This window comes from Onychomys torridus, chromosome 2 (genome assembly GCF_903995425.1).
Source record: "Onychomys torridus chromosome 2, mOncTor1.1, whole genome shotgun sequence".
NCBI classification, from domain to species: domain Eukaryota; kingdom Metazoa; phylum Chordata; class Mammalia; order Rodentia; family Cricetidae; genus Onychomys; species Onychomys torridus.
The window spans coordinates 162550566-162577684 of NC_050444.1; the positions used below are offsets into that span (position 1 = coordinate 162550566).

The following is a 27119-nucleotide window of genomic DNA, read 5'->3' on the forward strand; positions in this document are numbered from 1 at the left end:
GTAGCAACCAAGTGGAGAGAACAGCACAGTTTAACCTTCCAGTGTTCTGGTTTACTGGAAATGGCCTCAAGGAACCATCCAGTGTCATCAAGTGGAGCGGCAACTTTGCACCACAGGGGCTAAGTCTACAGTCTCTGTACTTGACAGTCAGGGGGCAAAACAAGGGAAGAAGGGGAGGTGAACATGTGAGGCTATAAGGAAGAGAACTTAGAGGAGTCCAAGATATTTTACCAACTGGAGATACGCAGCTAGTCTACCAGGTTGTAAGTGCACAACTGCTAACTAAAGCACACGGCTTACCAACAGAGACGGGAGACTGGCTTTGGGAAGACGTGCGAATGGCCTTCATTATGTGAAAGCGTACCCCGTCGTTTACTACCCTTTCTGCCAGGGTTTCCCCAGTCAGCTCTACACTGGTATTTTATGTGCTAGCTCTCGGGCAAGGAGCAAGGGAGGGGAGAAGACCTTGATCCAAGGCAGGGGAGAAAGCTTCCGGGGGATGTACCTGATCATCCATTTCCATCTAGCGACTGCCTGGCATCCTAACACTCACTCTTTTAAGATTTTACACGTTTCTTGCTCTGGTCACATAGGTGTGTGTCTATGTTGACTTAAGTAAGAGCATAAGTTTCCAGTTAAACTTTAAGACTCAGTGGCAAAACATTTTCGAATATTAGCAACTTAAATGGCTTTAAGAGTAAGAAAACTGAAGTGAAAGCTCTGACGAATGAAATTGAACGCAAGGCTCTGGGGCCGGTTCAACAGGAGAGAGAGTGCAGCAGAGCCAGCTCAAGCCTGACGCCCTCCACTGTACAGCTCCTGATACCTGGGAAACAACACACTGCACGGAGGGGAGTCTCAGTGCAGCTCCAACAGCCACTAGCACAGACTCCAGACTTGATCCACAGAGAGAAGGCAAGGCTCTCTTCTCCAGCCCCTGGAAGTCTGAGTCTTCACCAAGAAAGCTCACACTGAGGAAAGTCTCCTCTAGCGGGGCTCCATAAGAAGATGCTACATCCTTGGGGACCAGCAGGCTGTCTTTTCCTGTTCCCAGCTCTCATCTTGGACCAAATCAGACTGGCTCTCTATGGCACTGAATGGAAATGCTATCTTCTACATATCCAGCAGAGGGCACCAACTGCTTAGTGGAAATTCCACATGTGAAATCCTACAGCATATAAGGGCTTTTATCCTTGATTTTCTGTGTCAATGTCTGTTAGCAGAGTGAACACACAGTGAAGACCATAATGCAAATTGGCATATAAATGATACGTCAGAAAGAAAGTTGGACTAAAAGCTAAGTAAATTACATACATGCCCCAATCAAAACAGAAAAACACTGTTTTGGGTCTCCATGGTCAGACACACACACACTTTCTCCAATTATTCCAGCCCAAGTGGCAGTGCCTAGAGTTCCACCATCCTGTTGTGACCTGGAGTGCTTACCCCATGCTTGCTGGAGGTTATCAGCATTACACAGAGCCAGCACACAGTTAGGAAGGTAAGGGTTGTTGTGTTATTATTTGTGAGCACAACAATAGATAAGGACTCGGTGTACCTGTGACGACAGCGACGTAGAAACCTCATTATTTTTCGAGCAGCTTGGTCCTGCTTTTTGGTCAGCAAACTGCTCCTGAAAAAGCCAGAATACTATGGTCACAAGAGAGGTTCCATAAAACTTACAGTGCAGATACTGAGAACCTATCCATCACACTGGGGGCAGGAGACTTTCAGTTAAATGGTTTGTCACAAACCCAACTGAAAGCACACACTGCTCCCACAGTGCTGCCACTGGCCTGGGGACTCTCCCAAGCCTTTGTCATTTTTACTTATTTGTTTGAAACAGGGTCTCATGTGTCTCAGGCTGGCTAACCCACAGTGTAGAGGCTTTTGAACTTTTGATCCTCCTGCTTTTGTCTCCCAAGTGCTGGGACTACAAACAAGCATGTGCTACCTTGACCAGTTTATGCGATGTTGGATACGGAGTCCAGGGCTTTGGGCATGCTACGCAAGCACTCTACCAAGTGAGCTATGGCCCACTCCCAAGTTTTTTTTTTTTTTTAATACTTTTATTTTTTATTTATGAATGTGTGTATGCACATGTGTTAGGGTGCCCGCCAAGTTCAGAAGAAGGCATCAAGTCCCCTGAAGCTAGAGTTACAAGTGATTGTGGTATGGATGCTGGGAATCAAACCTGGGTCCTTTGGAAGGGCAGCAAACTGTCTGAACCACTGAGCCACCTCTCCATCCTTTGGGGTATCTTTTTTTTTTTTTTTTTGATCATCTTCCCATGAAAGCATCTGAGCACAACTATGGCACTATCATCTTCTGCAAACCCCGAGTTAGGGCAACAGAGTCACATTATGAGTATGTACAAAACTCACACCAGAAGGTAGAATTCTAGTTTGTTTCTCTTTAATCACCAAATTTGTGTTTACAAACAACCTTAGAATTCAGGTGACTAAGGGTTTGTTGGGACAGTTCTTGCACATGAAGGACAATTACATGCTCCATTTTTTTTCTGTAACCATCAAAGAGACATTGCCACAGAAACAAAAACTTAAAGCCATAGATCGCTGCACTTATATTTACAAAAAGCCACGAGCAGACATGCATTTCTCCCTCAGCCAGAGGGCTTAAATAGATGCTTGAGTTAAGGCAGTGACAATTCCAAAACACAACAGGAAATCTAAGTTAAGGCTTTATGTCTATTCTGACACTCACATTCACGGGCAACTTTGACCAAAACCACTGTTTAGCTACTGGGGTGCACTCACCCGCTGGGTGTGTTATCAGCCCATTTCCGAGTTCTTTGCATCAAATGAATGAGATACAACATTGGCAATACCACCAATGTACCTAATGAATCATCAGTCCCCTTATGTTTTACCCTAAGGGTTCAGCTTTTGGCAGCACAAGTATGCAGCACAGAAAGCACAGGGCTTTCCACCACTCCCAAGTTTTAAGGAGACAATATAAAGACTAAAAATAAGATAGTCCCTCCATATGCCGTTACAACTTATTGTCTTGTCTGTCTGGGTTTTGGGGTAAGACAGGGGCTTGCTGTGTAGGCTAGGTCGGCCTCTAACTCATGATCCCCAACTCAGCCTCTAGAGTTTTATGATTACAGGTGTGTACCACCATACCCAGGTCTTTTCCAGGTTTTTTTGTTTTTTTGTTTTTAAATGGGAATAGGCCTTCCAGCATTAGCCAGGCCTCCTCAGTTTAGGGAGTTCATTCTGAGCTTGATATTCTCTCAGGGCTATTTTCTGTTTTTAATCTTTACTCTGCTTCTCTAGAACGGAAACACTGATCTTTAAGTACATTTTCTGAGTAATTAGGGAGTTCAGAACACTGCAAAATGACATCTCTTTAAAAGTACAAGTTTAGTCCTGACAGTCTGAACCTATACTGAAGACAGCCAGTGACGTTCAAGTAACAACGTGTGGCAGTGATAGAAAGGACTGCAGAGACCAACAACACAGGTATTGCCAGACAAAGCCACAAGACCTGGAGTAGCTGGAGACCAGGCTGCTGCCATGCCTCAGGCGCTGCACTATGCCAGGCAGGTCTCCTCTAGGCCCGCAGGCTTGCCACCCACCTGAGCTTTTTTTTTTTTTTTTAAAGATTTATTTATTTATTTTGTATATAGCCTGTATGACTACAGGTTAGAAGAAGGCACCAGATCTCGTTGCAGATGGTTGTGAGTTACCATGTGGTTGCTGGGAATTGAACTCAGGACCTTTGGAAGAGCAGTTGGTGCTCTTAACCTCTGAGCCATCTCTCCAGCCCCCACCTGAGCTTTTGCTGCACGATGACTGCCGTCCTGCGGGCTGGCCGTCTCCTGCCGCACTTTTTATAACTCCGGTAGAAGTTCTGGATCAGCACTGCAGCTCGCCGGCTCTGCTGAAACCGTTTCTGCTCATAGTAACTTCGGAATTTGCTCTGGATGAGGATGGCTGCCTGGGTCATCTTTTTGTAAAGTGCATACTGCAAGGGACACAGAAGAGACAGGACAATTAGCAATGGGAGCTGTAAGTCCTCTGAGCTCAGGAAGTAAGAGTCCTTCCTTCCTACCCTCATTTTTGATGGGGCCGACCACAAGACTCCAGCAGCAATCTTTTATCTAGTATTCCAGAATGGAAAGAATCACTTTCGGGACAGCCTGCAGGCAACATGGCACTTCTATCCTCAGACAGAAATATATTTTGCCTCTAGTGACAATTTCTAGTACACTTAAGACATTTGAGTCCAAAAACACTAAAATGTAAGTTTAAGCCAAGAATTTACTATCCAATTTGGAAACACTTTAACCCTTACTATGCCTAACACTACACATACAGAGCCACCTGGCAGTCAGCATCTCTAACTGAGCTGCTCCACGACATACATTTCTAATGGAGTTACGAAGTCCCAACACCAGGCTTATCATGAGACGCTGACACCTCTAAGCCACTGCACTCTGCAAAAGATTAATACTCGTCAGACCCACACAGTGGCCATGCAGTGGACCCTGGAAGGCTGCCAGAGAGTATCAGAGACCTTCAACCCAACATGCTCCACAGCTACAGAGCTGAGAGAAGGTGGCACAGGAGCCAGGCTTGGTTCTGAATCAGTCTCAAGACCCTAAGCACACAAAGCTCACCACCATGCTATGAAGACATTTCTAACATGGTGAAGAAGGCACATGGCTATTGTAAGGGGACAAACTACTCAGAATCCCAAACTCCATGCCTAACAGCATCCCTAGCTATGACATACATGAGGGAAGGAAACTGACTTCTCAGAATGTTCAAAAAGCCAATCTCTCTGATCTCTCCTCGATGGCTTTAGATTCATTTCCATCCATTCAAAGTCCTTTCAGGTAAGAGCGCTGCGTCCTATGATGCTCCTGTAAGTCTCCTCATTACAGTGCATGTAATGAACACAGTGCATGTTCTGGTTTCTGGGGCCACCATGAAACCCACCACAGAAAAAAGATATTGGCTTAATATTCACTAGGTTCGAAGTCACTGGCTTGGTGGATTGACCTGGCCATAAAAATGTTCACCTATATTATTAATGCCCAGGCTCAGTCCACTACAAAAACCACAGGTCCCCAAGGATAGATGTGGTGTGGCTGGGTGGCCTAGCAAAGGAGTATGTGTCTGGTGACTGAATGACCCTCCTTGCAGCTGGCGATGGGTGTGGTGAGTGTGACTCTGATGGAATGGTTTGTGAGGGGACTTGGTGTATCATTACCTTCAAGGCTATCCATGTCAGCTTAGGGGAGAAACAGAAAATACAAGATTAACGTTAGATTACTGAACATAGAAAACAAATTTAAAAACCCCAAATCAGTACAACTCCCAACCAAAACCAACAAAAAGGCAGCCTGGCTATGTCCCTGCACCTTCCAAAATATCAGTCTTACAGCTGGTTGTCACCATTTCCAAAAATAATGCCTTCCATCTTCCTAGGCGTAGACAACATTTACTCAGCAGGGGTTTTTCTTTCTTTTCTTCTTCTTTTTAATAAGTACCTGTTGTCATCACAGACCTGAAACCATGATTCTGTGTATAATATAATCTAGTGCTAATATGAAGCCTGTTCACCAATCATAGACACGTGGACTGTGGGGTCAGTGTTTGCACAATAAACCTTCAGTGTCTGGGATCTCGGATTCAGCTGGCCAGAGTTGGAGCCCTTGCTTCCCTGCCCATTGATGAAGTTTAAAGGAGACACTTGAGAAACAACGAGCAAAAACGACAAGTCACAGCAGAAACCAAAACCTCAGGTCTGAAGGAGAGCATGGGACCCCACATTTCTCTGCAACTATTACACATCTTAGTACTCAATCCCTCTATGTAGAATGTAAAGCTTACCCAAAGCCCAATAAAGTAAAGTGCTCTAAAATCTTCTACAGAACAGCCTGTGTGCACACGCCCGTGCATGGATTAGTATGTGTGAGTGTGTAACAGTGAGTCCAGGCTGGCCTTGACTCCCATCTCAGTCTCCGAGTGCTGGGACTGGAGGTTTGTGCTACTGTTCCCAGAAACACAAGCAATTTTAACATGGGATCTAGTCTAAACTCAGTAAGAAAAGTTTCAGTATTTTATAACCACCTTGCTATCTATAAACTCTAACATTTGCTTAATTTCTGCAAGGTTGCTTCTTCCTCTGTGAATAGAAATAAAATTGTTTGCTTGGAGTAGCTATGAGGCGATTGTGCTCCCGGAAGACAGGCAGACACTGCCCCTTGATGTAGTTCAGCTACCCCACAAGCTGTACTGGCAGCATGATCTCTGTGTGAGAAGCCTGGCTGTTCTTCATGCCTCTGCTAACTAAAGCTTGGTGGCAGACTGCTGTTTTCTCTTCCTCTGGTTCTTACTCAAGGCCATTCAGGTCAGGCCTTTGCTATCATGTTGGCAAAGTTGGATGTGGTGCTTTTTAGCCAAAATGCACAGCACCATCCTCCAAGGCCCGGGCTGCTTGGACAGGCGCCCTTTCCTCCTATGACACACAGCTGAGGTTTACCTGTTTGTACTTCCTGTAACAGCGTTGAATGACGGCAGCGGCCACTTCCTGCTGTTCCCGCAAGGGTCTGCCCTGAAAGGTAAAGTGAGGAGGAGGTCCTTTACTCATGTAAATGCTCCTTTCCAAGAAATAAAATCCAAGGTTTACTAAACCACAATGACAGTGATCACTAGGAATTAGGAAAAATGAATTTATAGAACAAATCTCCAACTATTTTTGCTTTTAAAAATCAAACAATATTTGGATGTTAGGAGGCCTAAAAACATGCATTTAAAAGCTTTTTTTTTTTTTTTTTTTTTTTTTTAAACAAATTAGGCATTGCACCACTCATCTTATAGGCTCTTGGCAGTCTTTCCTAAATAATACTTTACTTTTTTAACACCTGCAGGCAGGGTGGTCAAGATTCCTTTAGGGATGTGCCTAAGGTGACGGATTCCCATCTCCCAAACCCCTGATAAAAATCACAGTCTCTGATCTATGTCCTCAGGGTCTGATCTATGATTTACTTAGTTCACAGATCCCTTGTGGCTGAGGTGTCAACTTATCAACAATAAGATAATGACAGCCATCCTGCTGGTTTTATTTGACTAAAACTCCTGAAAGTTATTATGATAATAATACAACTAACATAAAGTCTTCCAATAAACATTTTATCAAACCACAAACCACAAGGAAAAGGGACTGGGATGGAGACACCCCCATTTTACCTTGTATTTCCGGAAGGCTGTCTGGACAAGCCTGGCAGCTTCATAGAGTTCTCTCTGCTCATGGTCGGACAGCGTGAGCTGAGCAAGCTCATTCTCTACCTTCTCACTGGTTGATGCGCTCAGGAATTCTGACCAGTCTGCAGCCGAGGGAAGGCTGGGTTTCTCAGAAGCCACTTCACTGACAGGGGAGCCTGCGGGGCTTAAGCTGGCATTAGAAGAAGGAGTTAGGGGCTCAGCGTATGCACTCCTGAAACAGAAAGAAAAAGACAAGATGGTTAACAGCTACTTGCACCATCCATTACCCAGGAATTGAGGAGACAAGACAGGATCCACCCGAAGCCACCCGGGGCAGGTGAGAAGCTTCAGTCTGTTTGTGGGTTGCTTAACACACTTAAACTTTGGCTGCACCTCACTTAAATTCATACTGAACACCTATTATCAGTTTAGCACTGTGCTAAATATCAAGGCCAATAAGGACACTAGCCTGCCTCTAGGAGACTTCACCTGAAGTCGGGCACATCCTAGCCTGGCATTTTACTAACACTGATGTGGGGAGGAAGGGACAGGAGAGAAGGCAGAGCCAGAGTTTGGAAGTGCTTAAAGGCCCTCCTTGGGAAAGCTATTCTTTACACTTGGCCTCCAGTTAAATCCAGGACTTTATCCTGGGCAGAGAATCCCTGACCCCAAATTTTCCTAACCTGATGTGGGCAGCACTGGGCAGACGGTCGGCATCAGCTAGGTAACTGGCCAGCCAGCTCATTGTACTGCTAATGGTAGCGGGATCTGTTCTTTCCAGGGCTGAGGACTCCATGGGCACAAAGTTCTCCTGCTTGATTCGGTCTGGTGTGGCCTCAATAATGTGCTCCGCCAAGGTCATCATGTTCACCTGCAACCAGAGGCCACAGACACTGAGCTTAGAAAGAAACCTCCACACCCGTTTTACTGCCCCCTTATCTTGTAAAGGAAAATGGAGGCGGAGCAGGGAAGTGGGGGGAAGACAGCCAGTTTACACTTCAATCCAATGCACTCAAATAACATTTTAAGTCAGTATGTGACTCACTCTGAGACCTGATTATCTCCTAATCATAGCTTGGCCTCACACCTTAGTCACATCTTCGAGAACTTCTGTCTTGGGCCCACTGTCTACTCTAAGCAGCATTAACCAGTTAGGGACCTCATACCTGGGGAGTTCCAGGTAAATCCTCATCTTAATTAAAAAATATATCATTTATGCACCTGCATGTGCCTTTTACCAAGTGGTTCTGGAGACTACACTCAGGTCATCATGCTTAAGGGCAAACACCTTTACCTGCTGTGCCTTTTTGTCAGCCCTACATACTTATTTTGATGTTTAACTGTGTGTCTATGCAGAGCAGGTGCCTGCACCCCAGATGAGGGTGGGTGTTAGATCCCCTGGAGCTGGAGTTGTGAGCCACCCAGTATGGGTACAGGAAACCAAACTAAGGTTCTCTGCAAGATCTATACTTAGATTGTAGATATGGTCTCATCTTTTCAAAATTATTTGCACACCTCTTAAAAATGACAGTTAAAATGCAACAGTTTAGGTTTTCACCAGCTACTCTGGCCTCAGTGAATGAGTGTTCTGAAAGGAAGTCCACAGGGTGGAAAGGCTTATCTCCTACCATGAAGGCACCTCAGAAGATTACTGTGCTATGGGGTCCCGCTTTGCACACAGAGCCCCAGCTTGTGCAGTGTGGAGTAGGTGACGGTGAGTGCTCAGGCATTTGCTGCCCTGAGCCTTAACTGCAGATGTGAGGTGACTGCTGCTCCAGGCTCCTGCTGCCCTCATCTCCTAGCATGATGGACTGTGTCTTGAACTAAAACAAAATGTTTCTCCCTTAAGTTGATTTTGTAGAGTACTTTATCACAGCATTGGGAGAAGAATCTAAGATACACACTGTTAACCACAGGCCTGGGAAGGCCTAGCTCCACTTCTGGTTCTCGAGTGTGCTCAGCAGGCCCCTGCCACACCCTCCCACGACCACAAACTCTTTATTTAGTCCCATGTCAGGTATTTTGGTCACGGCAACAGCAAGACACAGAAGACTACATCCTAGTTTGATGAAGTTTCCAGAAGAGCAAAATTCTAGGACTGAAATCAGATGTGGGTGGTTCAGTGGGACACCAGGAGCTGAGGAGGAAATGAGACTGACCTAAGGCCTTTCTGACCAGCTGACAGCTACCGAAAGTTGGCTAAAGGGAATTTTACAATCTGAAAATCAGAACTCAAAAAATAAATGCTATTTAAATGTTTAATGTAATTTTTCAAATTTACATGGATGAGCAACTGTCTATGACAGTGTCTCCAGAAAGGTTTAACAGAGGGAAGAAGGTCCACCCTGAACGGGTGGCATCATCCCACAGGGCTGAGATCACAAGCTGAATAAGCAGAAATCGAGAAGCACCAGCAACCAGCTCAGCTTCCTGACTGTGCCTCCCTCCTGCTGCCAAGCCTCCTTCACCACCATGGATTACACCTTCAAACCGAACCAGAATGAAACCCTCCCTTCTTTCCTTCAGCTGGTTTAATCAGGGCAAACAGAAAAGTCATTAATACAGGTTCCATCAGGAATTGTCCGCACCAAGGTCTGGGCAAACTACAGCAGGCAGAACAGAGCCTGTTTGTGTAATGAGGGCTTTCCGACTGCAGCTGCAATGCGTCCCTTTCACTTTGTCCACAGCTACTTCTGTCCTCTTACGGCAGACCCAACAGTTACACCCGTTTCTGTATGAGCCACAAAGCTTAAAAATATTCATTTGGCTCTTTACAGAAAAATTCATCAGCCTTTTGTCTACAACATTATTTAACTTAGGCTGGGCATTTGGGGACCCACATGTAACCCCAACTACCTGGGAGGCAGAAATGGGAAGATCATAAGTTTGACGTCAGCCTGGGGAACTTAAGAGACCATCTGGAGATAAAACTTTAAAAGGGGGCTGAGACTGTGCTCAGAGTTGAGTGTTCGCCTAACATGTAGGAAGCTAAAACAACATTATTTGATTTAACCTGGCAGGCATCCTCCTGGCTACATGGTTGTTGGTAAATCAGTGGTGGGGTTTCCCATCCACTAGGAGCACGAGGTATACTGGTAATAAAGCATGCACGCTTCTCCTCCTTCACAGAATACCAGAGAGATTGAGGCTCCCCCAGGGTGCAATGCTCAAGAGTGACTCAGCCATTAAGTTCCTGCATCTGCTGGCAGAGAGACAGCTTCCCACTCCTGCACCACTCCTAGGCATGGGTGCCCTTGAGTTTTCCTTTTGTTTTGGGTTGCATCAACAAGAATCTGGAAATCAGAGGTGGTCCATCCCATGCTTTCTGGTTGCCCCTTTTGCTGCCTCCAATTCTGAATTGATGAACTTTGTCTTAATTGCCTGGTACCTCATTTAGTCTACAAGTTTAGTGCTTCCTACATTCACTACACGGGCATCCAGCTAGCTATTAGTCCCAGAGGTATTTCACTACATGCCATGTGAGCCTCCAGCCACAGATGTCCTTCACAATGGCTAGGTGACGGCCATGGTAGTCAGTCACTCTGATAAGCAAAATCCTGTCTGCAGGCTTTCTGGCTGGCTATTTTTAGGGCCTTGACTATACAACCAGTACTGAAAACAGTGAAGCTGTCAGAGACTTCTTAGAGGGTCAGAAGTTGAGTTCTGAAAGGCTGCTACCAAGAGGGAAGCCTGTGGTCAGGCCTTATTCATGCTGCGAGTCACAGAAGGAAAATGCGGTCCGAAGGAAGCAGGTACTCAATATTTCCCTGAGCAAGATGAGATTGCAAACCCTTCCTGGGCGGGGGATGGGAGGTGGGGGGAGCCAGGGGGTCTGGGTGTGTAAAAATTACATGACTTTCAGAAGTGAACCATAATGTTCACAGTCACAGTGAGGTTCCAGCTTCTGCAGGCTTACCTGATCGGTCTTACCTGAATATCATCCATGGGCTGGGGGCATTCCTCGCTCTCTGTACTATCCCGGTAGGCCCCCATCTCTGTATTCACCACCTCTCGGTTAGCCATCATCAGGACACTCATTGGTTCCCTCGGACGCACCTGTGAGGGTGCCGCGTCCTTTACTACACTGGTCCCCTTCGGATTTCCAGTCACCTGCACTGTAGACACACCAATGTAAAGATCTTTGGAACTCCACTTTACTACAGGCTGAGGTGCAGAGGCTTGGAATGCTGCAGACTCTGGAGTGGGAGGGGAGGCTTCCCGGCTGTAGTCCCTCACTCCTTCACTGGGGCTGATTGTTTCGGGGGAAGACTGCTTAGAACTAGGGCTCTGCTTCCTGATATTTGGCTGCTCCAGACTCAGTGCAGTGCAAAGCAGTTTCTCCTGCCTTGCCTGGAAGGACTCAGGGTTCAATTTATGCTTTTTGGGAGCCGGATAATCTTTGTGGCTCTCACTGCTGTAGTAATTAGAGGGTTCAGACCGAGGTCTTCTCAGATCTGAAAAGTACAGTAGAAAGGACAGTCAGGACAGGCAACGAAAGCAGGAACCCTAAAGAACCAACACTTTATGCCTGAGAGATAAGAAGTGCGAAGCTGGAGCACAAGACGTTCCTGAGCTGTCAATACTCCCCAGCAGTGCTGACTGTACTAGATAATCCTCATCCAAAGGGGTGTGTTTCCTGTACAAATAGACTTTCCATACTGGGAGGGGTGCTAGAGATTATTAAAGGAAAATCAGAAACATTATGTAACCCGCCCCCTTGCCACCAACCCGTATATGGGTACCCTATGGACTCTTTAAGGGAAGCTGCAGAAAGCCAATGGGGAAGCCAGCAAGTTCCAAGATAGAACCTTGTGAATTTGTACCTGGATTGGTGCTTGCAATGACAGTGACTCCTTTGGGTATTTCTGGAGAGCTCATGGCCTCCCTGTGCCACTGGGCCACCCAGCTGTCTGTGCTTGGCTCTTCGCTTGGAGCACAGTGGATCCTGGGGGTCTGTCCCAGCTGGGCCTGCTCGTCTCTTTGCAGGTGCTCCAGACATTCTGCTAATTTCACATGGCCCCTCGACCTGGCAATTCCCAAAGGCAGCCTTCCCAGAGAGTCTGGGATGGAGATGGCACGGCGGTCCCATTTGTACAGCACCACTGCTGCTTCCAAGTGCCCTAGGGCACAGGCCCACATCTGAAAGCCAGGAAGACAGAACAAAGAACGCAACAGGAGGTTGGAAACAGACTTCACTTTTGCTGTTGCCGGCAAAAGATACACTAGTCTTACTGGCAATCTCAGTGGGACCCCTGGATAATCAATGCTATTACAATCATCTCTAACAAATGCCTGATTCCAGAGAAGTAACAGTGTGCATCTCTGAGTGTCCCCAGAGTTTATAAATTCACTTTGCTAAATCAGTTTAGAATTTATCTTTGTATCCTTTTTTCCTTTTTCCAGAAAGGGTCTCATACAGCCCAGGCTGGCCATAATTCACTGTGTAGCCAGGGATGATCTTGAACTTCTGAACCCCCTGCTTCCTACCCAAAAGCTGATGTTAGAGGCCTGCATCATCATCATACTCTGTTTTGCATCTCATCTTTTAAGTGACACTCTCAGATCCCACTGGGGTCCAGAGTCCCTGTGCCAGTCTAGAGATGGTTAAGGGACTAAACAAGCCTCCCCGCCAATCCACCTATCCCTGAGACAGGGTTTCTGAGTAGCCTTGGAACTCACTTCCTGGAACTCACTCTATAGATCAGACTGGCCTCACACTCAGAGATCCACCTGCCTCTGCCTCCCAATGCTGGGAATTAAAGGCGTGTGCCACCACTGCCTAGCTAACAAGCCTCTTCCTTACCAGAGGAGTGCAGGAGAAGTGGTCCACATTCAGGGGGTCAACCTCCAGTTCCAAATCAATGCTGTCTGCATGCTTTGTGCTGTTGAGGATAGCACAGAGGTTACCACATGTTAATCCATGAGAAAAGGAAACCCCAGGATGACCTAAAACCTGTGAAAATGAAACCAAACTGGGGACCTAGCTTTCCAAGTGTGAAGAAATAGGATTCTGGACTTCCAAGGGTAGTTTGGACTCCATTTGACAGATGCCCAAAAGAAACAGAAAGTCTAATATATCCTATTGCACTCAGTAGTCTAGGGCACAAGACCGCACTGATCTCTTGGGAAAAAGCCCTGGCTGACGAGCTGTGACATGCACTGAATGACTGGATTCCTTTGCACTAGTGGGAAAGCTCAGGAAACTGAGAAGGGAAGGCGGCCAAGTCCTTTGCACCTGGCCTTACCGCCATTTGATGAGGGTCTGGATCAGGGTGGCATAGCCCTGGGCAGCGGCCAGGTGTAGGAGGGTCATTCCACGGAAAGTCTTGGAATGGATCAGATGCTTGGACCTGGTCCAGCAGGCTCGGCTCATCATCTTCTCACAGACAACAACCACACGACTCTCGAAGCAGCCCCCCAGGGCCCCGGCGCCAGAAGCACACTGTGTCATGAGGAAGTACATGTCACAACAAAGGCCACAGGCCTCCACCACACCAGAGACCCAGATGACAATTAGCAGTCAGTAGAAAACATGTTAACAGTGAAAACAAAAAAATGTTAAGAAGTACAGAGGGGCTGGTGAGATGGCTGGGGGTAGTTTGGTCCTGGAACCCACATGGTAAGTTGCCCTTTGTTGTGTGTACACACACACACACACACACACACACACACACACACACACACACACCCCTTATGTTATTTTTAAGTGTGTATATATTCAAGCTATCCAAAACCATTTTTTTTTTTTTACTTTATGTTTTAAAAAGAAATTTTATATGTTTAAGTGTTTTGCCTGCATGTACCATGTGTGTGCCAGGTGTCCAGAGAGGTCAGACTGGAGCTGCCATGTGGATGCTGAGATTCAAAACTGGGTCCTCGGCAAGAGCACCCGGTGCTCTTCACCACTGAGCCATCTCTCTAGCCCTCGATTTTTTTTTTAAGTCTTTATAAAGTGAAAAGGGGTACTTGGGAAAGCATGAGAGATATGAGACATAGGGTTACTAATCCTAAGGGTCCAAGGAGATCAGTTCACCGACATTGGCCACATGGAAGAGGGATTATAATCAGAGCTGGTAACCACATAGCCTGAGTCCCAAACAGCACTCTTACGTCCAACACTCTCAGCCAAGTGGCACTTCTAGCCTAATTCCCATCTCTGGTGTTACTGGAAAAGCTTTTTTTTTTTTTTTTTTTTTTTGGCAATAAATTCCATGTAATCCAATTAGTACAAAAATAACATTGTTCCTCACTGCTCTTTATTTTTAAATATGGAAGACATGTTTCCAAAAATTAAAAGGCAGCTGATGGATGCAATGTCATCCTCAACCAGAGTTGTCAAAACATCCCAGAGAAGATGGCTGGGCCATCCCAGGAGGCAGCAGACTGACCTTGACCCCGGCAGCAAGGCTGTTCTAGATACACCAACAGACAACTTTATGGAAACATGGAAATTATCAAGCATGGGATAGTCAAAGAAGGTTTCCATCAAACACAAACAACACAAACAGCCCTGTCTCTGTCATCATGTAGCGGCTACCATCATATACTGGAGAGACAAATCAACCAGCATATTCCACAGCAGCTGTACTTGACACTGGATCAGATCTAAGAGGGACATGGCTGAACTTGAAATGTGATATACTGACCCCTTTACACAGTGTTAGTGTGTGAAAAGGATTTCATGAGAACTTCTTATTTTATCCTCAGATCAACTCAACAAGGATTACTTGGTTTACAAAACTTAGCAGTATCAGGTGAAAATAGAAGCTATCTTTGCAGTGGCACAGGCCTTTAACCCCAGGACTTGGGAGGCAGAGGCAGGAAGATCCCTTGAGTTCTAGGCTAGCCTTAATAATAATTTACCACATGTGGTCTCTACTACCAATTTCTGAAAACAGGAGAAGTTAGGAGAAAATCTGAAATTAGTGTGGCACAGATACCATGCTTTGCTTCCATCTACTATTAATATTAAAAACACTGGCGCTGGAGAGATGGCTCAGCAGTTCAGAGCACTTGCTGCTCTTGTAGAGGACCAGGGTTCAATTACCAGAACCCACATGATGGCTCACAACCATCTCTAAGTCCAGCTACAGGGGATCTGATGCCCTCATGTGGTCTCTTCAGGCACTGTATGCACACGGTGCATATACATACACACAGGCAAAACACCCATGCACATAAAATAAAAATAAAACATTGCTAGTGCTTCATATTTACAAGGTTTCCAAACAAACAAGCAAGATGTACTTTAAAACAGGAAATTCTGCTGGGCATGGTGATGATGCACAGCTCTGACCCCAGCACTTAAGAGATGGAGGAGGCCAATCTCTATGAATTCAAGGCTACCATGGTCTACATAGTGAGTTCCAAGCCAGCCAGGGCTATCTCAAAAACAAAAAGAGGTATGGAGGAGAGAGAAAGAAATTTCTGCAGAGGAAACCATCCTTCACATGGAAGAGCAAGAAGGGGCTCTCTGAGGCTTTCAGGAAAGGGCTCAGTAGTGAAGGCAGGAAGTATCCAGTCCTCACTCTCATTCTCAAGGAGTCTTAAATAGTTTATTCTCAGACTTCCTCAAGACAAAGCTCCTACATGGGATGTGCACAGAGGCACCAGGACCAATAAATAGTTTGAAAGCAATACTTGGTCACCTCCTTGACCTGGCCATGTGATAAACCCTTTGTGTGGCGTATGGAGACAGTCTAGTAGGGCTCAGCAGACAGAGGTGCTTGCCATCAGGCCTGACAGCCCGAGTTCAAGTGAGGAGAAAACTGAGTCCCCAAAGTTGTCCTTGACCCTCACAAGAATGTCATGTATACAGACACTAATAAGAGTAAAGAAAATAAACTTTTTAAAAAAGCAAAGGAAATGTATGCGTGAAGAATGATAACATGGTCTAATGTGATGCTATTTCTCACTAAACAATGTTCCATGTACCGTTTTCTGAGTTCACCTTCTGGGGGCTAGAAAAGGCTTAAGAATTGCTGAATTAAGTTATGCTCTGTATTTCCTCAGATAGGGATAATACACAAAATACGAAATAGAAAGACTGGTTTAATTCGGAGTTCCAGCAAATGTGCATCACCCCTGGCTGCTCCTTCTAATTGGTGGGGAACACAGTAAGATCTGAGAACCAAGAAGGGTAAAAACCAAGGTGGTGAACAAGAACCCTGCACCGAGGCATCTTTCACACTGCACAAACTGAGCGCAGGTATCATGAAGTAGGTCCCTGGACATTCTATTGCAATCTCTGACATCAGTAGCAGCAGGGAGGCCACTGGAACCAGGTACCTCGTGCATGAACCAAACACTAAGCAAACAGAAACTGCCAATGGCAGGGCCTACCTGGGCCTGGCCCCCTCCGGCACCACTTCCACTGCCGCCTCCACTGCCACCTCCGCTGCTTGCCTGCTTGTGCTGCTGGGAGCCCGTCATCTCGGCCATCCTCCTCTCCATCTGCTCCAGCCGCTCCAGGATGGACATCCTGAACTGGTTATCTAGGGCAAAGCAGGAGGAGTGAGGCTGCATTCTAGACGGAAAACATTTGATCTGTGGCCTATGCCAGCCTGTGAGTCTGGAGTCCAAAAGGCTGTCAGTAACTCTGCCAAATGAGGGACTACAGCAGGCCATTTTCCCCAGCACAACACACAGGCATCTCTGCACACCAGAATGTAATGTTTATGGCAGCCCATAGTCCCCAGGGGAAGGACCAGAAAAATCCCTTTTGTGTCAAAAATCTTGCTTTTGGGTTCTTGCTTCTCTATTTCTTTGTGGAATTCCCCACTGAAACCCAAGGAGATCTGACAGACACCCCCTCCCCACCCAGGGCAGACACAGGAAGTGGGTATGGTACAATATAAGCTAGTGAGAAAGGAGACAGGATGGGTATCTATAAGGTAAGTGCTCACAAGTTTAATAGCCTCAGATGTTTTACTCCAACCCAGGAAAAGGAACAGGTCATCACTGTGAGAGCTGGGATTGTAATTCAGAAAGCATTGATTCCATACTGCTGAGTGAGGACCAGACGGCACATCTGCACCCCCACCTGTGTGCACGCAAGCACACACGCAGGAAGCACTGGGATACATCACAGGAATAAGAAGAGCCCAAATCACTTTAAACTCATCAGAGCCTATGTTTAGTGCCACAGATTTTCTTAAATATGGTACCAGGGGCTTAGCAGTTGGGTGGCAGGGGTGGGGGTGGGGCAAAAAGGGTCTCTTTCTGTCAGAGCCCAATCCGAATGTGAAAAAATGAGGCAGCTAGTAAATATGGCCAGGAGCAATGGGTGGGCACAGAATTTAGACACGTTAGGAAAAGCAACCTGGGAGTCTGGCCAGTATAAAGAGGAAAACCACATACGCCAGCCAGGAATGAAGGGGTAAGTGTGCATAAGGGAGTAAATGCAAAGGCCCTGCGGCAAGACCTACAAGGAGCATGGAAGGGGTAGATGACAGAGAAGGGGGGTAAGCTGTCAAGCTGGGCTGCTTGGAACCCGCTGTGCTGTCGGCTATCTGCACAGCTAGGACACACCAACCATACCTCCAAGTCTCAGCTCTTCAGTGGGAAGAGAGTTCCTGTGGGAATCACATTAGTTCCTACATGTTCATGATCAGAACATACTATGTCCTAAATGAGTGAGCTTGCCATCAACTTTTAAGATGAACTATGGTCTTCAGGACCTGGCTGAAGACAGTCACGACACATTTCTCCCCAAAGTGTGAAAGGCACAGCTCTGTTCAGAACACAGCATCTGAGTGACAGGAAAAGGACAAGCTTGGAAAGGGGAGATGTGCTGGTGCCCCTGCTACCCCACCAGCGACTCCCTGCTAGTGAGCGGGGCAGTGCCCCTGCTACCCCACCAGCGACTCCCTGACTGGGGAGCGGGGCAGTGCCCCTGCTACCCCACCAGCGACTCCCTGACTGGGGAGCAGGGCAGCGCCCCTGCTACCCCACCAGTGACTCCCAGACTGGGGAGTGGGACAGTATTCCCTGCTACCCCACCAGTGACTCCCAGACTGGGGAGTGGGGCAGTTTACATACAAGAAGAAATGAAAGGCAAAGGCAACAGACCTAGGACAGCACCACTTCAAGCCCTGGCTCATCACCAACACTCAGGCAGACACCATTGCTTCACTTTACATACAGGGACACACAAGGATGACACCCCTCCCTGGCCTCTCAAAGGCCCCAGGAAGGAAACATTACAGAAAGACAGAAGCACAAGTTTGAAATGCCCTGACTTCCCTGGCAATTATAAACACCAACTTGCCCATCAAATTCATTTTACTTTACTAAACCAAAACCTTTTTACAAGTCCTGATGCTGTCTCCAGAAACAAGCAGTGCTCATTCAGGTGAGACCCTCCATCTCTGCTCCAATTTCACACACACAGGTGGATATGGCTATCTTGGAGGATTTCCCCCAAGTGTCATCAGGAAAACCTCAGGATGAAGGCAGGGGATGGAATGGCCAGAGGGTCCTTGAGCAGATCCCACCCCTCTTCCCAGGAACTATCAGAAGCCAGATAAAGACAGAACTCCACCCTTGGGTCACTATCCTTCTTGGGACACTGCAGAGGCTCCTGCTTCCTCCCGCAGTGCAGTGCTCAGCCTGACCTCCATTCACCCCTGGACTTGCACTAGGCTAGCTCACCCCACTGAAATGATGTGGCGGCTTAATTCTAAACCTCCACAGCTCCAGCTGCTCCTTCATCTTCCTGCAATTTTCCCAGGCACTGTGAACCCAGCAGCCAAGATGAACACCCCTCTGGAGACAAAAGTCACAGAGGCACTGACTACCTCGAGACCTGGTCACACCCACCCTGAGACAGCCACCAGTTCCCTGTGGGGCAGAGCTGGAATGTGCAGTGCTAAGGATGGTCACCTGCTCATCCCTCCTACCAGGCCCAGACATGACAGACCCTCTGGACACAAACTGCAGCTACCACACTGCATTTGATCTCCAGGAACAGGGCTGCCCTGATGCTATGCACTGAGGGCACCCATGTTAATAACCTTCTCCAAGGAGCACTGCACACAGATACCCAGCCTGAGCCGTGAGGCAAATAAACACCTCTTCTTTATACATCAGCCAGTCTCGAACAGAGCCGCCTCTGTGGCTGTGTCCTCTGCATCCATGAGCTCATTTGAAAGATGGGAATATTCTTTAACAAAGGTAGAGGGGACTGAGGAGACGGATAACTCCATCCATAAAACACTTGCCATGCAAGCATGTGATGTGAACTTGAGAGTTCCAGTAACCATGTAAGACTGGAGCAGATATGATAACCTGTCTGTAATCTCAGCCCTAGGAGGCAGAGATGGGATCTCTGGGGCAATCTTGTCTAGCTGAATCCATCAGGATCCTAGTTTGAGTGAGAAATAAAGGTGGAGAATCAGTGAGGATGATACCCAACGTCAACCTCTGGCTTCCATGCTGAAGCACTTGCATCCACACACATAAAACAAAACAGAAAGCCCAGGCCTGGCAGCTGGCCTATTACCACAGCTACCTAAAAGGGTAAGCAAGAGGATCTAGAATTCAAAGCCAATCTGGGTAACTTATCAGCAAACTGTTTCAAAATTTAAAATGTCTAAGGGCTCAGCATGGTGGTGCATGTCTTTAATCCTAGAACTCTCAGGAGGCTGGGTCATGCAGATCTCTGTGAGTTTGAGGCGAGCCTGGTCTACACAGCAAGTTCCAAGCCAGCCAGGCCTACAGAGTGAGACCCTGTTAGAGAAAAAAAGACAAACATCAAAATGCTCAGGCTGCACACAGCGACAGGACGCTTGCCTTGTTTATGAGCCACTACACCCCAACCCACCAAACCACTCACACTGAACATGTACGGATTTCTTTTCGTCATCCCCTAATACGACACAATTACTGACACAGCGTTTACCTTGTTAGATATGGTAGATAACCATGAGATGATAAAATATATGGGAAGATGAACATAGGCGCTATGCAAACACTTCATGTAAGAGACCTGAGCATTCTTGGATCTTTGTGATGTCTTGAAACCAATACACCATAGGGACCAAAGAGGCACGAAATTTTACTATCCCAATAGAATATGGACTCCTGACACCAGAGGTTCTCATTTTAAGGGGGCTGAAGAGAATGCTTGGCTCTACTCCTAGAGTTTCTGACCCCACAGGTCTGGGTGAGGCCCAGCGGTTGCATTTCTAACAAGTTCTCAGGGGATGCCGAGGATGCTAGTTGGGACCACATTTCAAGGAGCCTGGCTCAGGCCCTGGCATGTTTCCACTGTGAAAGAACACCCCTCTCTCTTCCACCCAGTGCTTGGATGACTCTGACAGGAGCAGATTCCTTCCCAGCACAGCCTTGGGTAAACCCTGCCTGGCCCCATCTGCCTCGGTTCTGTTGACGAGAATTGGGACCCACACTTTCCCCCAAGTGCAGAGCCAACAACTCAGATCTGTCAGTACTTGCAAACATTAAGATCCTGTCCCCCATCCCACTCTCCGCACTCTGCACCCAGCCAAGCACTAGCTACATCCCATTGTTTCTTACCAGTTTCAGTTCAAGGTGGAATGTACCCCTGGGTGTTAGTCTCTACACTGGCCTATTTACCTGCATGACTTCAGGAAAGGAAGGTACTGTAGCCATCATCAGGCTCCTGCCCACAGAACAGGCACACACATGCACACCTGCACACCTGCACCCCAGCCACAAGGTAAATAATCCTGGCTCCTGACTCACCATCTTTTACCTAAACCACCTTCTGTAGAGATGGCATTCTTCAACCAGGCAGCAGTGACACAGGAGACATCGGAGCTCTCGGCTGGGCCCAGCTACAGTATGACCCACCTGACACCTCATTCCTTGTATCTGTAAAGTCTGTGCACCACCGTCTATCTTGTCTGGATTAAGTAAACCAACATGTGAGGTCTAAGTGAGGAGACTTCTAAGTGTGAGCTACCATCATGCTGGCATCTTCCCCAAGCCAAAGCTACGGATATATCTATATCTATATATAAATCTTAAATGCATTTTACTCACATATATGTGGCAAAGATCAAAGCCTCCACAAGCCCTTGTCCAGTTTATCCCTAATACTAACATTTCCTTTAACACCTTTGTTAAGATGAAGAAACTAATATCGCTACAGCCCTACTACTAACCAGAGATCTGAATCTGACTGCCCACTAATGGGCCTTTTCTGTTTCAGGACTTAGCCCAGGATACACTGCATTCGGTTTCTAAGGCTCCTTGGATTTTCGATTTTACTAGCTCTTACTCTTGACTTCCATCACTGGAAGACCACTAATTAGACATTCTGTAGATGACTCTGCATTTTAGGTTCATCTGCTGATCAGACTGGTGCCTGCACCAGAAGCAGACTTCCTGCCCCTCCATGACATCAGTGGATCCAAAATGTGCATGAATGATGTGACTTGACTTGATATGACTGTTTGGTTTGGGCATGGTCTGCTGGACTTGTTGGTAAAGTTGGGATTTTTCTCACATGGTCTTTGGAAGCAAGGAACTAACTTTGTCTGTGTTCAAAGTAAAGGGTGCTGAACTCCCCATCTTGGAAAGAGGTGTCACATGTCATCTGGAGTTCTCCAGTGAGGAGGGAAGTCTTGTCCGTCTCTATTTATTCAGTTGCTTCAACCAATATTGCCTTGTGTGTACTTATTTTCTACCCTAGGTCACAATCTAACACTGCATTATTGACTTCTTGTTCCAAGTGTCCCAGCTTTGGCCACAAGCTCTTCCAGGCCAGACCCCATGCTCTGCTCTCATGTTACCATCATTGTTCTCTTTTGAATACTTCCTTAACTTCAGGGACTTGTCACAAGACGCTCTGGGTTTGCCTTTTGTTTTTCATGCCCCAGCCTCAGAAGCAACAGTCCCTGTGAGGTGTGGAGCCCCATTCCTTTCACTGGAGAATGGTATTTAGGAACCAAGACGTGGGTGCTATGTGAGCTCACTGCATTTCTTCTAGGCTCTGTCAGTGGTCAGAGCTAATCAACACTTGTATGTATACAGACGCATGCTTCTACAGTTATCCATCTGTGCAGATGTTAGAATAAACTGGAGTCCATACTGATAGATGAGAGCAACGTTACAATGTCCATTCATACCCCCTGGGGCCACTGAAACACACACAAAAGATGAAAAGAAGCAATGTCATGACAGAAAGGCAACACCAGCCATGATGCAAATACTCCCCAGAGACAGGTTAGACTACAAGAGGAGGGAAGCAGGGAAAGAGGCAGAGAGAACCCCACAGGTATGCAGGGCAGGTGCAGCAGCATGCCTGACCAATCTGACTCCAATTCTTACAGTTTCCAACAATATCAGAAAATGAAAGTATAAAGAAAACTACACTCACAATCGTGCATGGCTCTGACGGTTACAAAGATCAGAATGAAAGAAAAATGCGACACAACCAATCACTGTCCAAGAATGCAGAATGGCCTGTTGGAGTCTCCTGTGGTGGTGCACATCTTTAAACCTGGTACTCAAGAGGCAGAGGCAGGCAGATCTGTGAGTTCAAATCCGACCTGGTCTATGTAATGAGTTCCAGGCCAGCCAGGTCTACACAGTAAGACACTGTCCCAAAAAGCACAAAACAAGAAACAAGAATGGCCACTTGGAGCTTGATTCACCTGATCCCGGCCGTTCCCATTATGCAAAGTACCATGCAGCCAAGTGGGATATCTCTGTCTCTCTGATAGGGATTTCTAATTCTCAAAGGGATTCATTTAAAAACATTCCAAGTTGACAGATGCCTAAATCCTTAAAGTTCCCAAGCCATAGCAAAGGCCTGAAAAAAAAATTCAAGAAACCAGACACCTACAGCATGTTCTATGTTCAGAAAACATGGAATCTCCTGCTGGAAGAGAGGAGCCACCCAGGGCATCTGCTATGAGTGAGGTGCTGTCTGTGGGGGGAAAAATAACAAAAAACAAAAAAACAAAAAAAACAAAACCTCTGAGCCTGCTGCATCTCCTGCTTGCTCCTGATTTTGTACAGCCCATTTTAAGTTTCAGAGCCTAGTAATTTTCATGGCTGTACTGGATGGTTTCTGACATGAGATCAACTAATTTAAATATTGGGGCAAGGGACTAGAGAGATGGCTCAGCCATTAAGAGCACTAGCTGTTCTTCCAGAGGACCTGGGTTTCAATTTCCAGCACCTCCACGGTGGTTCACAATGCTTCTGGCCTCACTGGGTACCAGGCACACAAATGATGCACAGGCATACATGTAGACAGAGCACCCATACACCTAAACTAAAATGTTTTTAAAAAATTAAGGGGATGAGAAATGGCTCAGCAGTTGAGAGCATCTGTTGCTCTGGCAGAGGACCTACATGTGATTTTCAGCAGCAATGTGATGGCTCATAACCATCAGTAACTCTAGGTCCAGAGGATATGGCATCCTCTTCTGGTCAGCACAAGTACTGCATGCAATTAATATTCTTACATACGTGCAGGCAGAACACTCATATGCACAAAATAAATCCAAAAGCTTATAAAAATTAAATCCTTCTCCTTGGACTTATAAGACTGAACTCTATCGTATTGTGGCATGCTCTTTAGCAACTATTCCAGGTCACATTTATGTTTTGTTTTCTCTGAACACACCAGGAACTTTCCATGCCTCTGGCCTGTAGTTAATATCGCCCTTTTCCCATGTCCACCTGTGAACCTGATTCTTCATAAACCCAGCCATCACTCTCGGCAGTGTATTAACAGCAGCTACTGAGCAGCTATGTGGAACACCTGCAGAAGCTAGGTACCACTGTGTAAGCTCCATTTCCAATGACTAGAGGACTCCACTCTTGACTTACAGAGGAGAAAGCAGAGGCTCAGAAAACAGCTTCCTTTCCCAAGGCCATGCTGTCTTTAAGCATCAGGGCAGAGACCTGAACATAGGCTGGAGTCCCAGGTGTTGTTCCCACTGCACCTGGCCACCCTTCCCGGTGTTGTCCTGTCCTAGAGAACTCAGCCAACACATGTACGCTTGTCTTCCCACATGTCAGCCCACTACTGGCAAGATGTGTGTGGGCTTTCGGGAAGCGGGGATCTGGCACCAGAGTGGGTAAGTGTTCAGGGCAAAGATTATTGTTTTCTAATTTAAGCACCTGGGAGCCAAGCTATTGATGAGGTCACTTACCGACTAGCCAAGGACTCGGCAAATTTCACTGCCACAGTGGATGTATGCGCCAATCAGCAGCTCTTTTTGTTTGCTTCAATGGGGAGGGTTTGGTTGAAATGGTCAAAGTGCAATGGAGCTGAATTGGAGGGTGGATGATTTAAAACGCTGTGTTTACCTGGCTTTTTTTTTTTTTTTTTTTTTTTTGCAGCTCAGGTAAAGAAATGATGTCACTACATAGTGCTGGCCATGAAGCCTGGCAGCAATTGTGACCATCTGACGTCCTCAGACACTAGCTGGAATTTCCCAGCAGAGCAATGTCACTTTTCTGCAGCCGTTGGCGCTGCACACTAAAAATATCACTGACCCCTAACTGCTAGATGCCCCCTTTTCACTTGGGAAATGGGCTATGCAAATGACCAGCCACAGAGCATACCTTCATGAAAGCAGAGCCTGTAATCAGTTACCAAAGTGTTAAACAGGTCCATCAGGTTAAGCTGCTATGTAAACATGAAACTTCAATGATGTGAAACAAAGGAAGTATTTTGTAGAACCACCTCAGAAGCATGCTCGGGCATGGATGCCTGCAACTCAGCTAATGCACAGCACATGCAGGGACACGTCACGTGCACTGAGCCACTACAAATCATGTTGCAGGTAGGAGACAGTCTGCCTTGGCAGGTAAATGAATGAAGGGGCAGTCATCAAATACCATCTGCTATTTTAAAACGTGTTATTTGTGTCTCAAGTGCACATGTGCCTCCTGTTGCTATTTGGACAGGGAATGAGAAGCCGTCTCTCATTCCATTTACAGCCCTTGGCTTCAGCGGCACCAGGAGCTGACAAAGCAGGAGGAGGCATGGCTCGAACTATTTCTGTAAAGAACTGTAATTGCTGCTTAGGAAGTCTCCTGAATGTTTCAGGGAGCTTGGAAAGATGGGGAAAGTGGAATCACTTCATTCCTTCCCAGAATAAATGGGGCCACTAGAGTCCATTAAGCTGCTCCTCCCTGGCAAGCTGTGTAAGACGTCTGAGTGCAGAGGGAAGGGTAAGGGCCAGTCTGAGATAAGGCACACGCTGTACCACTCCGATTTTCCAAAGCAACTGCTAAATTTAGCCTTAGGAAAAAACTGCCATACTCCAGTTTTTAAAAACCCTCCAACTCTGCAGACCGGAACGCTAGATCGGGAGGTCAGGGTGCTTCATCCATTTGCAGTCGTTTGGGACTCCAATGCCTCCTCCTTGTCTTTGTTCCACACAATTCTGAGTGAGAATCTCAAGAATGCCCAAAACTCTTTTGGGAGACTGCTGAACAAAACAACTGGCCAACTGTGAGAGGAAAGCCAGCTCCACAGTTCTCTCCTACTTGCGGCTGTCCACTCTGAGAGCCCACGGTGCGAGGAACAGCAAGCTTACTCGTCAAGGACCCCAGGGTTCTGTGGGATGCCCAAGGAGCTCAGCCGTCACTGCATGAGCATTAGGCAGGAGAGAACCCAACCTACTGCAGGAGCTGACCTTCATGTCAATAAAGCACAATTCACCAGGGATTCAAGGCAGCAAAACAGCAGCCAGGAAGAACCAAAGAGAGCAGGACGCTGACCGAGGATCACAGGGTCAGTGCCCACTTCCATAGCTCCCCTTTACATACGCTAACTTCCCAAAAGACCAGCGGCAACAGTCCCGGCGCACTGAAATACAACACACAATGAAACCCATCATTCTGGACAATTAATGTATGCGAATAAAAAAGAAACACGATAAACAGGAAAGGAGACATCAGACACGGGGAAGCAGATTACACTGAAGCCTGAGGAGGTTAAGACAGAGTGCTAGCCTTTGACTCGGGGGACAGACAGAAGACACATGGGTGGCAGGAAAGCTAACTGGTTTACAGGAAGGAAATACAGAGCAAAAGCCCTAATGCCTAAGGACTGAAAAGGACAAAGCATGAAGCGGGCAGAACTGTCAGGAGTGAACACGGTAACTGAGTGAATGCAGGTTGATCGTGCCATGGTTGTAAGTGTCAAAAGCCATTTAAAATTCTTTGGGAGTCCCCAAAAGCTTCCAGTTATGTCCAGCTCGGCCACAGCCTTGCAGCATACAGGGCATGTAACAGAAATGTGCACCAAGCTGAGTGTGGTGGCGCACACCTTTAATCCCAGCACTCGGGAGACAGAATTGGGTGAATCTCTTGTGAGTTCAAGGCCAGTCTGGTCTACATGTTGAGTTCTACGACAGTCAGGGCTATGTAGAAAGACCCTGTCTCCAAAAAAAAAAAAAAAAAGGAAAAAAAAGAGCTAAATCCCCAGCCCCACATCTTATCTTTCAGATGAGTGAAGTCATTCATTTGCCATATATCTCTCAGTGCATATTTTTTTCCTAAGAAGTCACTAAAAGCAATTTCTTGCTTTGTTTACCACTTGCTTTGAATGAGACAGGGTGTCATGTAACTCAAACTTACTACGTAGCCAAGACTGGCTGTCAACTCCTGACCTTCTACCTTCACCTCCAAATGCTGGAGAGTTAGAGGCATGTGCCACCACACGTGCCCCTGCTACTTTCCATCTTTCACTTGGGAGGGTGTCACTTATCTATCCTACCAAAGAAATACCAGACCAGGCCTCCGAAACACACAACACCTCACTGAGATGAAACCATGTAGGACTTCCACTGAGGCCACTTTTACCTTAAAGACAGTGCTCCACAAGATTGGGAAGGAGGCCATAGGAAGCAGAGTGGAAACTCAGTG

The 27119-nt window shown here is 46.7% G+C and overlaps 1 protein-coding gene across 12 annotated transcripts in view; it reads right to left on the reverse strand.

Annotated features, from left to right (window-relative positions):
- The window catches only part of Camta1 (calmodulin binding transcription activator 1), an 841450-nt gene that overhangs the window by 11683 nt on the left and 802648 nt on the right, over positions 1 to 27119 (reverse strand). For 7 of the 12 annotated variants that reach the window (XM_036177870.1, XM_036177878.1, XM_036177869.1 and 4 more), the window contains 11 exons: positions 16581 to 16732; positions 13484 to 13680; positions 13042 to 13120; positions 12062 to 12377; positions 11169 to 11692; positions 7922 to 8109; positions 7224 to 7470; positions 6517 to 6588; positions 5242 to 5262; positions 3797 to 3990; positions 1559 to 1633 (listed from right to left, as the gene is read on the reverse strand). In XM_036177870.1, coding sequence (XP_036033763.1) covers positions 1559 to 1633; positions 3797 to 3990; positions 5242 to 5262; positions 6517 to 6588; positions 7224 to 7470; positions 7922 to 8109; positions 11169 to 11692; positions 12062 to 12377; positions 13042 to 13120; positions 13484 to 13680; positions 16581 to 16732 — 2065 coding nt within the window. The remainder of the gene's footprint in view (positions 1 to 1558; positions 1634 to 3796; positions 3991 to 5241; positions 5263 to 6516; positions 6589 to 7223; positions 7471 to 7921; positions 8110 to 11168; positions 11693 to 12061; positions 12378 to 13041; positions 13121 to 13483; positions 13681 to 16580; positions 16733 to 27119) is intronic. The other 5 variants (XM_036177875.1, XM_036177874.1, XM_036177880.1 and 2 more) reach the window with 1 other exon arrangement.